At 36.0% G+C, this 12384-nt stretch overlaps 1 protein-coding gene across 1 annotated transcript in view; it reads left to right on the forward strand.

Moving 5' to 3' along the window:
• Window positions 1-799: 799 nt before the first annotated feature.
• Window positions 800-12384, forward strand: part of LOC127870008 (abnormal spindle-like microcephaly-associated protein homolog) — a 36635-nt gene continuing 25050 nt past the window's right edge. Inside the window, exons 1-4 of the mRNA XM_052412671.1 lie at window positions 800-930; window positions 5921-6532; window positions 8112-10452; window positions 10574-10678. Of these exons, the coding sequence (XP_052268631.1) occupies window positions 5945-6532; window positions 8112-10452; window positions 10574-10678 (3034 nt within the window). The 5' untranslated portion in view covers window positions 800-930; window positions 5921-5944. The remainder of the gene's footprint in view (window positions 931-5920; window positions 6533-8111; window positions 10453-10573; window positions 10679-12384) is intronic.

Below are 12384 nucleotides of genomic sequence, written 5' to 3' on the forward strand. Positions count from 1 at the left end.
CGGCAAAAACATCACAATACGGCGGGCTATGTTTATCCGCCATTTTAAACACTGCCGCGTGAAAAACTTTTGGATACAAGGGGCGTAATTAAGATAGGTCTACCAGCATCTTAAATAATGACCAATAACTTGTCTTAACACAGTTTGTGCCCCGTTGATCGCATACGATTACAGTAGGTTAGTGTTAGGTTTTTTTCAAGTGAATGGAGCAAATCGCAAATAATGAATTAATACCCGATCTTTAAAACATGTGACTTTTGTCAAATATTACTGACTTTATTGAATGCCTTAGACCTTACCCCCCTTAGGTTTATGTTTTTATTGCATTTTTCGACCACTTTATTTTTCCATTTATGCCAACGAATTGTACTCAAATGAGTACTTGAGTACGCCTGTCTACGCCGCTGATTTAGCTTAGAAAAGTATGTGTCCTTATGTGCAGAATATTGACTTTAAGTGTTACATTAAATAAGGATTTTATTGAGTACATACGACCTTATATGCCGACATTGCTTTGGATTGCATAGTTAAAATAAAAATAATATTTAGGTGCTGAAAATCCAGTTTTGTGACATGTTCACGTTTCATGAAGTTATTTCCAATATTAAATTTCTTGTTAAACTTTGCATGTAACTTACCATTTTACTATAACTTATATTTACCATTCCCTGTGCCGTCATATTCATTATATCAAGTGATTAAAAAACACGTTCAAAGCTTAGATAGTCGATGGCGATGATTTTTGAAAGCTCTTGTTTTTTGGTGCACTGTAACCTCTGTTATTGCTCCAAAAAATGACGTGTGTTTCATTGGTCAACCATTCAAATGCTGATTATTGATTGGTTAATGTTGTGCCGTGTAGTTTGAAACTGCACAAATGTCATAACAGAACATTTACAGTGGACGGCTTTTAATTTTAAAAATATACTGGTAAATACATTTTTAATCTATTCATTTTTTATGTGTTTGTCAAAGCTCACACATTTTGCACACGTATTAATAATGTTTATTTACTATATTCGTCTACTTGTTGCTATTGTCGCACAAATTCGCGACCGTTTATGTCCGTTTTCGACCCAAGCTTTTTCGGCCTAGGATAATTCAGGCTGAATCGGCATCAATTTCAGGCTAATTCGGCTAAAGGACCAAGCATTTCTGCTCCATTTTAAATTTGAGAAGATCTTGGTATATATTTTGTTCGATAGTCTGTATAGACACGATCTTTATTCGAAATGATTCTGAATCGCGTAGTCCAAATCAGTTGACAGAATTTTCCTCCCCTAGGACTTCACCTCAATCACAGCCCTGCTTTTCTCAAAGGCCATTCTAGCAGAATCGATATATGTAATAAAAGATGTGTCGTTTACAAACCAAGAAAGAATTTGACACTAACCAAACTCGACTGTTTTTTGCACACTTTTTTTCTTGCCATTTTCTAGTGGAGCATACATGCCAGACGTCCCGATCTCGGCGGGACAGTCCCGCTTTTGGACCCTTTGTCCCGGCGTCCAGATATGAGATGATTTGTCCCGACATTCGTAAAAAACGATGTAAGGTCTATAGGTTCCCAATAAAATTCGCTATTCAAGCTCTGTTTCGCTAACACTTACCACCGCTAATCCCTTTATTGCCCCCAATTAACAATCCCATTCTACTTCTCGTGTGTACCAGTGTTGTTTATGACACCTTATCAGCGATTTATCGGCTAATTATTGATTTTATCAGGCATTCACACCATGGTGGTCTTCAAGATAGTGGTCGCTTATTGCTATCGATAGTTGTATTATAATGAAATAAATGTTGAAAATGTGTTTGTTTTTGTCTTTGTTTGAAATGGTTTACAAAACAATTGTTTTGTAAAATTAACTCTACGTCATTAATGAGTCTTTTACATTCAATGTTTAGTTCCAAAATAGCGGGATAATCCGAATGTGCAATATACCAAAATCGCAACAAACACAGTGATTTTTTTTGCCATATATTACAGCCGATATTCGGCTGCTTCCCAATTGCAAAAAATGACGTTTTTTCCCAAAAATTTGATTAAAATTTCCCAAAAAAAGACAAAATTTTCCCAATAAAGCCAATAAGATTACAATGTAATTTAGCAATAATTTCGAACGAGTGCCGATCGAGTTGCCGAGTCGTCGCCGAACAACAACTGACTTACGTATTTTTCACGAATTTAGCCGAATACGATTTTACGTTGCTATCCACATCTCTCTCTATATTGCGGAGGATACCGACGATAGTCGATGTATCCCGATTGTAAACGCCTGTTTTTACACACGCCCATGATGGCGGCAAGCAGACGAGAAATTTGCGATGCACGGCGAAAATGATAAATAACATTCAAATTAACAACGGATATCATATGGTTATTACGGAATAATTTAATGCGTGTGTCAATTAACGCAAAATATAACGTTTGAGATAAAAACAACGAATATTTATTACAAATCTTCACAGTGAATGTGCATCACGGAAATTAGTGTTGGGAAATTGGAGTTAGTCTACCGTTACTCACAAAGTTAATGCATTTAAGATGAGTATCGTTCGGAAATGGAAAGAGACAAACATGATATGTTTTATATGGTAGTGGATCTGTGTAAAATCAGATTCATATGCATATTCTGCTTTATTATGTTTGTCACGCTTTACAGTTTACCGAAATAGCAATTAGCATTGAAGTGCAAGATGTTGAAAGGTAAAGAAATGACATAAATTATTTTAACTCTTAATAATACATCATTAACATAGCAAGACCACTACAGGCTTTTTCCGCCCTATGCCACGGGTCCGAAATTCGGCCCCATTCCCAATGCAAATCTGGTTGTTTTTTTCCCAATTGAAAAAAAAATTCCCAATTAAAAAAAAAAAAAAAAAAAAATTTTTTTTTTTTTTTTTTTTTTTTTTTTTTTTTACCCTTTTTATATATAAGTTGACCTGATCTGGTGTAGAAAATAGAAAGTATTGCATAATTAAATTATCTGTTGCCTTGAATTTGTTTTAAGAACTGTAAAATATGTTAATGATTATTTAAGACTTTCCTTTTTTTCCTCAAAATCCGGCGCTTCCCGTGATTTTTTTCACCTCAAAAAGGCCAAGCCTTTTTCCCAAATTCAGATTAAAAAACCTGCACTAATCACACATGTTCATAATATTTTGTAAAATTTTAATAATAAGTTATCAAAATAGTCGTTATTTACCAGTTAATGGCTTCTTTGAAATATAAGAAACACTGTTTTAAATAATTTACATGCGATAATTTTTCCCAATTGAGCCAATTTAGCGATTAATTTTTTTCCCAAAATGGGGGTTTTCACGACGCGAAATTCCCAAAATTCCAGTGTGGCGTTTTCCCAAAATGGAGCGGAAAAAGCCTGCACTAAAGCGCTTTTTTGTATAAATATTTGTTAATGTTTTCACCATATGATATTTAATTTAAAAGAATACTGAATTAAATTCTTACTGTTGAAGAGGTTATGATTAAATGGTATATTTAAGAATCTATATAGATTATTGCAAGTTCAATATGAATTTGGAAGGATATTAACTTAACATTGTCTTTATTGTAAGAACACATTAAATTAGTACTTATAATATAAAAATGCTGTCAAACATACTTTAATAGTTTTAATTCTGTTCTTATAATCATATTTATAATGTTTCCCAATTTCATGGTTTATCGCGCTATTTTTCCCAATTTCATGGTTTATCGCGCTAATTTTCCCAATCCAAAAGGCACAGGCTGTAAGAAAAAAAAGCAAAAAAAATCACTGAAACAGTCCAAAAAGTGATACCCATCCTGTCTAGTGTAATTGGGTGTAATTGTAATAAAAACAACGAGGTGCTATGCATGACAGTTTGACCCTACTCCAATTAAGCTAAAAACAACGAGGTGCTATGCATGACAGTTTGACCCTGCTCCAATTAAGCCGCGACAATTGACAAGTAACAAACTGCGCATGGATACATGCTTAAAAAAACATCGCAACAAACAGTAAAAGTGGTCTTGTGTTATTGTAATAGTTTACTGTAACCCGTACGTTCAGCGTACTGGATAGCCTCCCCTGCGTTAATGTTTGCCATTGAAAGTAATATAATGAGTATTGTTGTCGTAATGTTCCAGATTTTGTACTCTAAAAAGATGGATATTATCTTCGTTGTTTGCTTTGTCTTATTTAATAAAACTGTTATTGTTATGTTTTAGATTTCATGCTTCATATCAGATGTTTTATGTCTTGAATAAAAGTATCAAGAGTTTTTGTTAGTACTATACTGACTACAGTAAAGGTGGAATGATACATGTAGATCGTTTTAGGTGTCCTGCTTTTTGGTCAAATGTCCCGACAATTTTTTATGGAATGTCCCGCTTTGGACCTAAAAAATTCTGGCATGTATGGTGGAGTGTAACCTTTTTTCCATGCAATTTGTATGCCCCCTTTGAAGAAAAGGGGGTATATTGTTTTGCACAGGTCAGTCCATCGGTCTGTGTGTCCACTTAATGGTTTCCAGACTCAAGAACATTTAGGTCTGGGATCAGGAAAGTTCATAGGTACATTGATCATGATTGGCAGATGACCCCTATTGAATTCAGTTACGAGGTCAAGGTCACAGTGACTCGCAACATTAAATTGGGGTCGCAACATTAAATTGGGGTCACAGTGACTCCAAACAATAAAATGGTTTACAGATGATTACTCAAGAATGCTTAAGCCTGGGATCAGGAAAGTTCATGGGGACATTGGTTATGACCGACAGATGACCCCTATTGATTTTCAGGACTCTAGGTCAAAGGTCAAGGTCACAGTGACTTAAAACAGTCAAATAGTTTCTGGATGATAACTCACTAATGCTTAGGACTAGGATCAGAAAAGTTCATATGACAATGGTCCTGGCCGGCAGATGACCCCTTTTGATTTTCAGGTCACCTGGTCAAAGGTCAAGGTCACAGTGAAGCAGTATATTGTTTCCGGATTATAAATCAAGAATGCTTAGCCCTGCTATCAGGAAAGTTCTTTAAAACGTCATGACACAAATTTCCCAATGTCATGATTGTGTTTGCACATTTTTCCCGATTGGGCAAATAAATTGCGGCTAGTAGCCTAAGTATAACAGGATTAATAATTCCAATGAACACCATATTTATACTTTTATATCATTGTGAAATAATCGCCCCAAAAACAACCAAGACAAAACAAAAAATCTTGAACATATGAAACAGGGCCCTCGTTTGTCACTTTTTACCGCCAAATATCGGCGGCGTCCCCCATGAAAAAAGTATACTTTTCCCCCTTTTTCAGCTCAAAATTCCCCCTCAAAATTTTTAATTTTTTTTTATTTTTTTTTACTTTTATACCTATGTTGCCAGCTTGTATTGTGCTACTAACCTTCGATTAAATGCATATTTATGTAAATCACATTAAAATATAGCAATTTTAGGTGTTTAATGGTTGGTGAAAAGATCTTCTAAATTTCCCCTTTTCGCCCAAAACGACGCGAAATTCCCCCTCATGAGGGATGTGGTGGCTTCCCCTGGTGGCAAGAGAGGGCCCGTGAAAAAAATATTCATTATCATGTGTACCTTAAATCAAAAGCAATATTTAACAACCAGACTGACAATTGATTAAATTAAGAAACAGCACAATTATTTAAATTGGTAACAGTTTGTAAAAGGAATATGCTGTTTAATTAATATCTTTAATTGATTATTAACCAAAGCAATATTTAAGAAACGAACCAACAAAAAATTGCAATATATAAACAAAGTACTCATATTTTGCAATTCAATTTCAATTTGTAAATCGATAATGGTGTTTTGATATTTTTCCTTATATTTGATATTTTATGCTCACCTAAGAATTTGTATCAGAAAGATAATGCTGTTAGGTTTCAGGTTTTACATTGTATTTGCCAGATGACTGACAGAAAGAGGTGAAAGATGTCAGGCGTTAGCATTGTTAGTGAAGGTGGTTTGGATGATGATGGTGTCGCTTTTGAGTTTTCAATGTTAGATCAAGGTGTCTCATACCCAGCAGACATGGCGGGCTTGCCAACCTCCACACCAAATCTTGCAAAACTGAAACGACGCAGTAGAAAGTCCTGGTTTGACACTCCAAATCAAATCAAATACGAAATAGCAGTTGAAAGTCCACATGCAACGAAACCAGTGAGACGCAAGAGTGAAAATATGGAGGTCTTGACATTAACACACTTCACAGCACCTCCAAGGCTGGGCTTTGGAACAATGAAATTGGGACAAGAAAAAATGTGCATCCTCATGCTTAGAAATCCACATGACTATGAGCAGCATGTTAGAGTTGAGAAAGTCCCCGAGAAGAAACATTTTACTGTAAATTGTCGAGAAATGGTCGTTGGACCGGAGGAATCTTTTCCACTGGAAATTACATGGTCCCCGAAGGAAGCAGGTGGTGTGCGAGAAATGGTTCTTCTTCATATTGACAGCAGCTATAGATTGCAGGCATATGTGTTTGGTACAGTCACTGAACCACCCAAGAAGAAGAAGACAGTATGTCATTTACTTACTTAAATAATTCAAAATATTAATTGCAAGCCATACTGGTACTTGCACAGGTATACAATTATTCACTTAATAGATTTAAATAAAAAATTATGAATGTAACTTATGCCTTTTTTAACCAGGTTTTCCGAAGGAATAAACTGGTTATTAGATTGTCGAATGCGGGCGGGCTGGCTGGCGGGCGGGCGGAACAAGCTTGTCCGGGCCATAACTATGTCGTTCATTGTCAGATTTTAAAATCATTTGGCACATTTGTTCACCATCATTGGACGGTTTGTCGTGCGAAATAATTACGTCGATATCTCCAAGGTCAAGGTCACACTTTGAGTTCAAAGGTCAAAAATGGCCATAAATGAGCTTGTCCTGGCCATAACTATGTCATTCATTGTGAGATTTTAAAATCATTTGGCACATTTGTTCACCATCATGGGACGGTGTGTCGCACGAAAGAATCACGTCAATATCTCCAATGTCAAGGTCGCCACGACTAAAAATAGATTTTTTAAAAACAAACTTACAAAGGGGGTTAATTTTGTTTGTTCATTTCAAAAGTTCAGTTTGAGTTTTCTCCCTTTATCAGATTTTTTTTTCACAATGAAAACCTGGTTTTGTGACAATTTTGTCCCTTGTCTTACCTTTTTGTGATAAATGGGAATTTGGTAAATTTGGGAACTTCGCCAGCAAGTTGGGGATAATTGGCCATATTTTGCTTTTAGATAGAGATTAGTGCTTTCCACAGGCTATTTAACGGTCCCTCGTTGGGGTCGTTGAATTTCTAAATCAGAGTCTGCAGGGTATTTAAAATTTACCGATTAGTGTATTTTTTCAGTAACTGTAACTAGTAATTCTTAAGATCAAAACTGTTATTCGACTTCGCCGAATATTTGAGAGCAGATTAATTATCTTCTGTCAATTACATGTACCCAAGTAAAGCCTTTAAAGGGGGAACGTCATTGTATGGGACAATCTATATTTTCCAATGAGAGCGCAAGCTTTAAATGAGCGACAGCACTTGTATGCATGCAACAAATGCAGTAAATTATGCAGACGACGAATGGTGTAATTTCCATAAGTGTGTGGTTTTGTGACAGTTTGTTGTCTTTATCACCTACAGGTACCACTCATGAAAAGTGTGGTCACCGTGTTACGGTGTATTTATTGTATTTAAACACGACCAAGTCAGGCGATATACTTGTTGGAAAACCCCTGTCTTGATTGAATGTTATTTCATCAAATATTTAAATAGTCTAATATGCCAAAATGCATTTGTTACTTAAAAAAAAGGCGAATGTTTGTGTTGATGCAAGTCTTGAGCTCTTTTATACTCAATACTTACAAGAATTTTCTTTAAAAAGTACAAAGTACTACTTTATACCCCCCCTCCCCCTATGGCCCGGATGCATCTAAAAATCCTGTGGAAAGCACTGGTGTCATATATTCTAACCTGTAAGAAGTGTATTAGAAGGCCTATACATTATAAAATGTCTTTACTTAAAAAAAGATTCTACCTCTATTGTCATAGTTTGATATGGTTATATTTATTATCTAACCTATTTTTTTCTTCCAGAAACGTGTTGGTTTACTTGCATCTAAGGTTGCCAAGCCATTCTCTGTAATTCACACAGCAAGCTTGGCAAATATTGATAAGCAGTACAGTCCAGAGAAGCAGACAACAAAACCAGCATACCGCCCAGGGAAAATGGCAACAAAAGCACCAACTGCAAGGAATCATGCAGTCAACAGCAAAACAATGAAAGTCAAAGGCGTTTCTTGTGAGCCCATAATACAAAATGTAATTGTACAGAAAGAGATTGAAAAGATGGTGAAAAGACAGTCAACAGAAAAGTTGACTAATTCCTTTGTTTCAAAAGAAGCTGCAATTCCTCGCAAGAAGATGAGAAGATCGAACACTTATTCAAATGTTTCTGGTATTGGTCTTGTTGTGCCCATCATACACAATGAGGAGGTTACTGGTCACAGGGACACAAGTCTTCTGAAAGTTGGCGAATGTGATATTAGTGGCCTGAATGTTTTGGAAACATCTGATAATAATGTCAATGTACTTCCAAGTTTTATGAAAGTGAAGCAGGAAGTGGATTCAGAACCAAGTTTTATGAAGAATTTTAAGTCTAGAGATGGGCCAAAATCAAATGTTATACAAAACAGTCAGCCTAGCTTTCTTGATGATGATGGATGTTCAAATAATCTGGAACCCAGTTTTCTGATGCCTTGTCCTAAAACACTGAAACATGTAAAATTGGAAGACAGTTTTCAGGATAGCTTAGATATCAAAGAAGATCAGGAGAATGTAAAACCAGAAGAACCAAGCTTCCTCCAGTCAAAAGACAAACTTAAATCATTGAGAAGAAGTGGAAGGCTGGATAAGCATTCAGAATTGAATGTTCTTCGTAGCATCAAGAAAAATCAAAGGGAAGGAGGAACAAATAAAAAACGTCGCTCATCAGATGGGAATTCTGTTCTCAAGCAGTTAAAGAACTTGAAGACTTTCATTCATGAAAAAAGTTTGGAAATTGAAGAAAATTGTGCTAACCTTAGTTTAGAAAGATCAGAAACATTTGCTACACAGACAAAGTCACCAAGATTCTCAATGGTTGCTACTGGTGACATTCGTAGAGGAACATTTGTAACAGGTCCAGCAAAGATAAAGTTATTAGAAGATCAAAAACCATCGGAAGCTAGTCCCAGAAGAACCACATTCACAGTTCTGAAAACAGTTGAACAAAATGTGAAAAGAACAGCAAGTACAATTCACACTGGAACATTAAATGAAGAAGAAGACGAAGTTATTTCCAACATAGGTGCTATTGAACGAGCTTTAAAAGCTAACAAGAATAATATTGTTCATGACGAACAAAACAAGGAGCCTAAACTTGAGAGAATGTATTCTGCAGATAGCTTAGACAATAATTCTCTAGAAGAGAAGTTTGGTTCCGCACAAAACAAAGAGCCTAAACTTGAGAGAATGTATTCTGCAGATAGCTTAGACAATAATTCTCTAGAAGAGAAGTTTGGTTCCGCAACAGAAATTGTGACAGAGCCAACGGAGAACTATTCACGTCGTGCCACACTTACTGTGACAAAGTCACATCCATCAGAAGCATTGATTCAGCATCATGCACAGAAATCTGGTGCAGTGACATCTCTTTTCAGGACAGCAAAGAAAAATCCAATTGAATGCATTCAAGAAGAAGATGCAAGCCAGAGTCAACATTCTGCACAAAATAGCACATTTGAAGTATCGGCAGAGGAAAGTGTGTTGCTGAAAGATGCTGATTTCCAGCCAACTCCAGTTCACCTGCCTACCAGTCCACTGCTGAACCTTTCAAGAAGGTCAACACATGTTGTTCTTAAGCCCCAAGTGGTTAATATTACTGGGAACAGTGGCATACAGGTTATAAAGGATGCTAAAAATGTTAATTCAGACCATTCAATAATAAATGCAAGGATGCAGTCAGAATCAGCTAAAACTTGCACTGAAATAATACCATATATAGTCCCAGAGATCACGGAAGACATTGATGTATTTTCTCCTCCAAGTGCCAATACTAGACGAAGAACACTTTCTGCTAGAAGGTCTTTGGGTAAGAAAATAGAACATGATGTCAGTCAAGATTCCATTGCATGTGAAAATGCCAGCAACGTTAATAAACCTTATTGTCCTGAAGGTGATGTGCTGAGTCTGTTTTTTATTCCTGTGGACAAAGACAATATTGATGAGCAAGTGAAGAAAAGAGTCCATAAAGCTGAACCCAAGCAATTTCTGAAAAAACGTAGCAACCCCTGTACACAGGAGGTAGACCAGAGGACAAAACGAGTTTGTAATGAGAAAACGACTGTAGCAGACACCAAGAGCAACATGGCAACTACAGTCATACAAAGAAAACCTGGTATGTGAAACTTTCTTCAATTTACTAAAACAAAACTAGCACTTTGAATCATGAGTAAAGTTTGAAATGATCATGCATATTTATTCAATCTGTCTTAATTTGATGATATTGTTAATCACAGGCTCCACATCCAATCAGGATGCTCGCCAGCCAGTGAAGCCAAAAACCAGTATAATGAAGGGGCTTGCTCAGTCCAAACTGATACTCACCAAGAAGTCAAAATCAGGTACAGAAATAAGTCAAGGAGGAACTATTAAAGTGATATTATGGGCATCTAACAGTATATAGAGGTGTCTTTTGCAACCGTTGTTTTTTTTGGTGTTTTCACTTCATATACACTTATATTTGTTAATGCAGCATCAACATACTAAAACAATATCCCGAAAAGAGAAAAATAATCCATTTGAACATCAACCGTACTTTCGTTTTGACAACTGACAACAGAAATGATTTGATGTACGATGCGAGTCCTAATGTTGTTTTCATGCAGATTCGTTCATACGACACAAAGACACAATTTTGTTTTACGGATCATTTCGGCTTAGAGGACTGGGTGAGTCATGTAAAATATTGAAAATAATATATATTTTTTATAAACAACTGGTAGCAAGATGAGTAAAAACTGTTGTACATAATTGGTCAGTTACCACATTTTAACTAATTCTTTTGACCTGTTAATTCTTTTCAGCTCAATTCAACAGTGAAAAATGCCCATAATATCACTAAAACAATTGAATGATTTCAATAAAGTTTCTTTGAAGATATAGATAGTGCTATATAGTCTGTGCAGGTGTATCTGTAATGGTGTACATGTTATTAGAGGGGCTATATGTGTACACCACCGTCTATTGGTGTGTTCGTCTAAATCTGGATCCTTCAATGACACAAAAGTACTTACCTAGGTGGATGAAACTCAATATGTAGAAAGAGGGCCATATGTGAATATGAACGTTTTTGCCTTTTTTAGTCTCTTAAAAAATTTTGGTGAAATGGGTTTCGGAAATAAGTGAAAACTAAAAACTTGATCCTGGCACAACTCAAAAGCTATGTTAATAAAAATCTGTATGTGGATAGAAGGCCGTAAGGGGAATATTCATGTTATTTCAGTTAACTCGTTCAGATTCTGTTTAAAAATCTGGATCCTGCGATAAATCAAACAGTACTTTATCAACAGTGTCAAACTAGGTTGATAGAACTTATGATGTTGATAGATGCAGAGGTGTCAATTTTCAGGATTATTCCTGAATTCAGGATTTAAGCCCTCAAGGAAAACTTTTGATATTGATATAAATCAGAGGATTGTTTTGGTTATTTTAAGCATTCTTGTCACAAAATGTCACTCTTAAACACAAATTATTGACCTTTGGCATATTGTTTACAAAGGAAACATAATTTAATGAATTATTAAAACTCTTTTGACTCTGGTCCCCAAATTCTAGGATAATTTTCAGGATTTTAGATTTCGGTAAATTGACACCCCTGTAGATGGCCACCTTGGTGCTATGCATTTTATTTTAAGTTTTTATGGCCCCTGTAGGGACAGTAGTAGGGTGGCATATAGCAGTTGAACTGTCCGTTAGTCAGTATGTCAGTCTGTCCGTCCGTCCGAAAACTTTAATGGTCATAACTTTTTCAATATTTAACATAGCAACTTGATATTTGGCATGCATGTGCATCTCATGGAGCTGCACATTTTGAGTGGTGAAAGGTGAAGGTCAAGGTCATCCTTCAAGGTCAAATGTCTAATATATGGCGTCTGTCCGTCCGTCCGAAAACTTTAACATTGGCCATAACTTTTTCACTAATGAAGATAGCAACTTGATATTTGGCATGCATGTGTATCTCCTGGAGCTGAACATTTTTAGTGGTGAAAGGTGAAGGTCAAGGTAATCCTTCAAGGTCAAATGTCAAATATTCCATCCGTCCGAAAAC

The sequence above is a fragment of the Dreissena polymorpha genome, chromosome 2 (assembly GCF_020536995.1).
Source record: "Dreissena polymorpha isolate Duluth1 chromosome 2, UMN_Dpol_1.0, whole genome shotgun sequence".
In the NCBI taxonomy this organism is placed as follows: Eukaryota; Metazoa; Mollusca; class Bivalvia; order Myida; family Dreissenidae; genus Dreissena; species Dreissena polymorpha.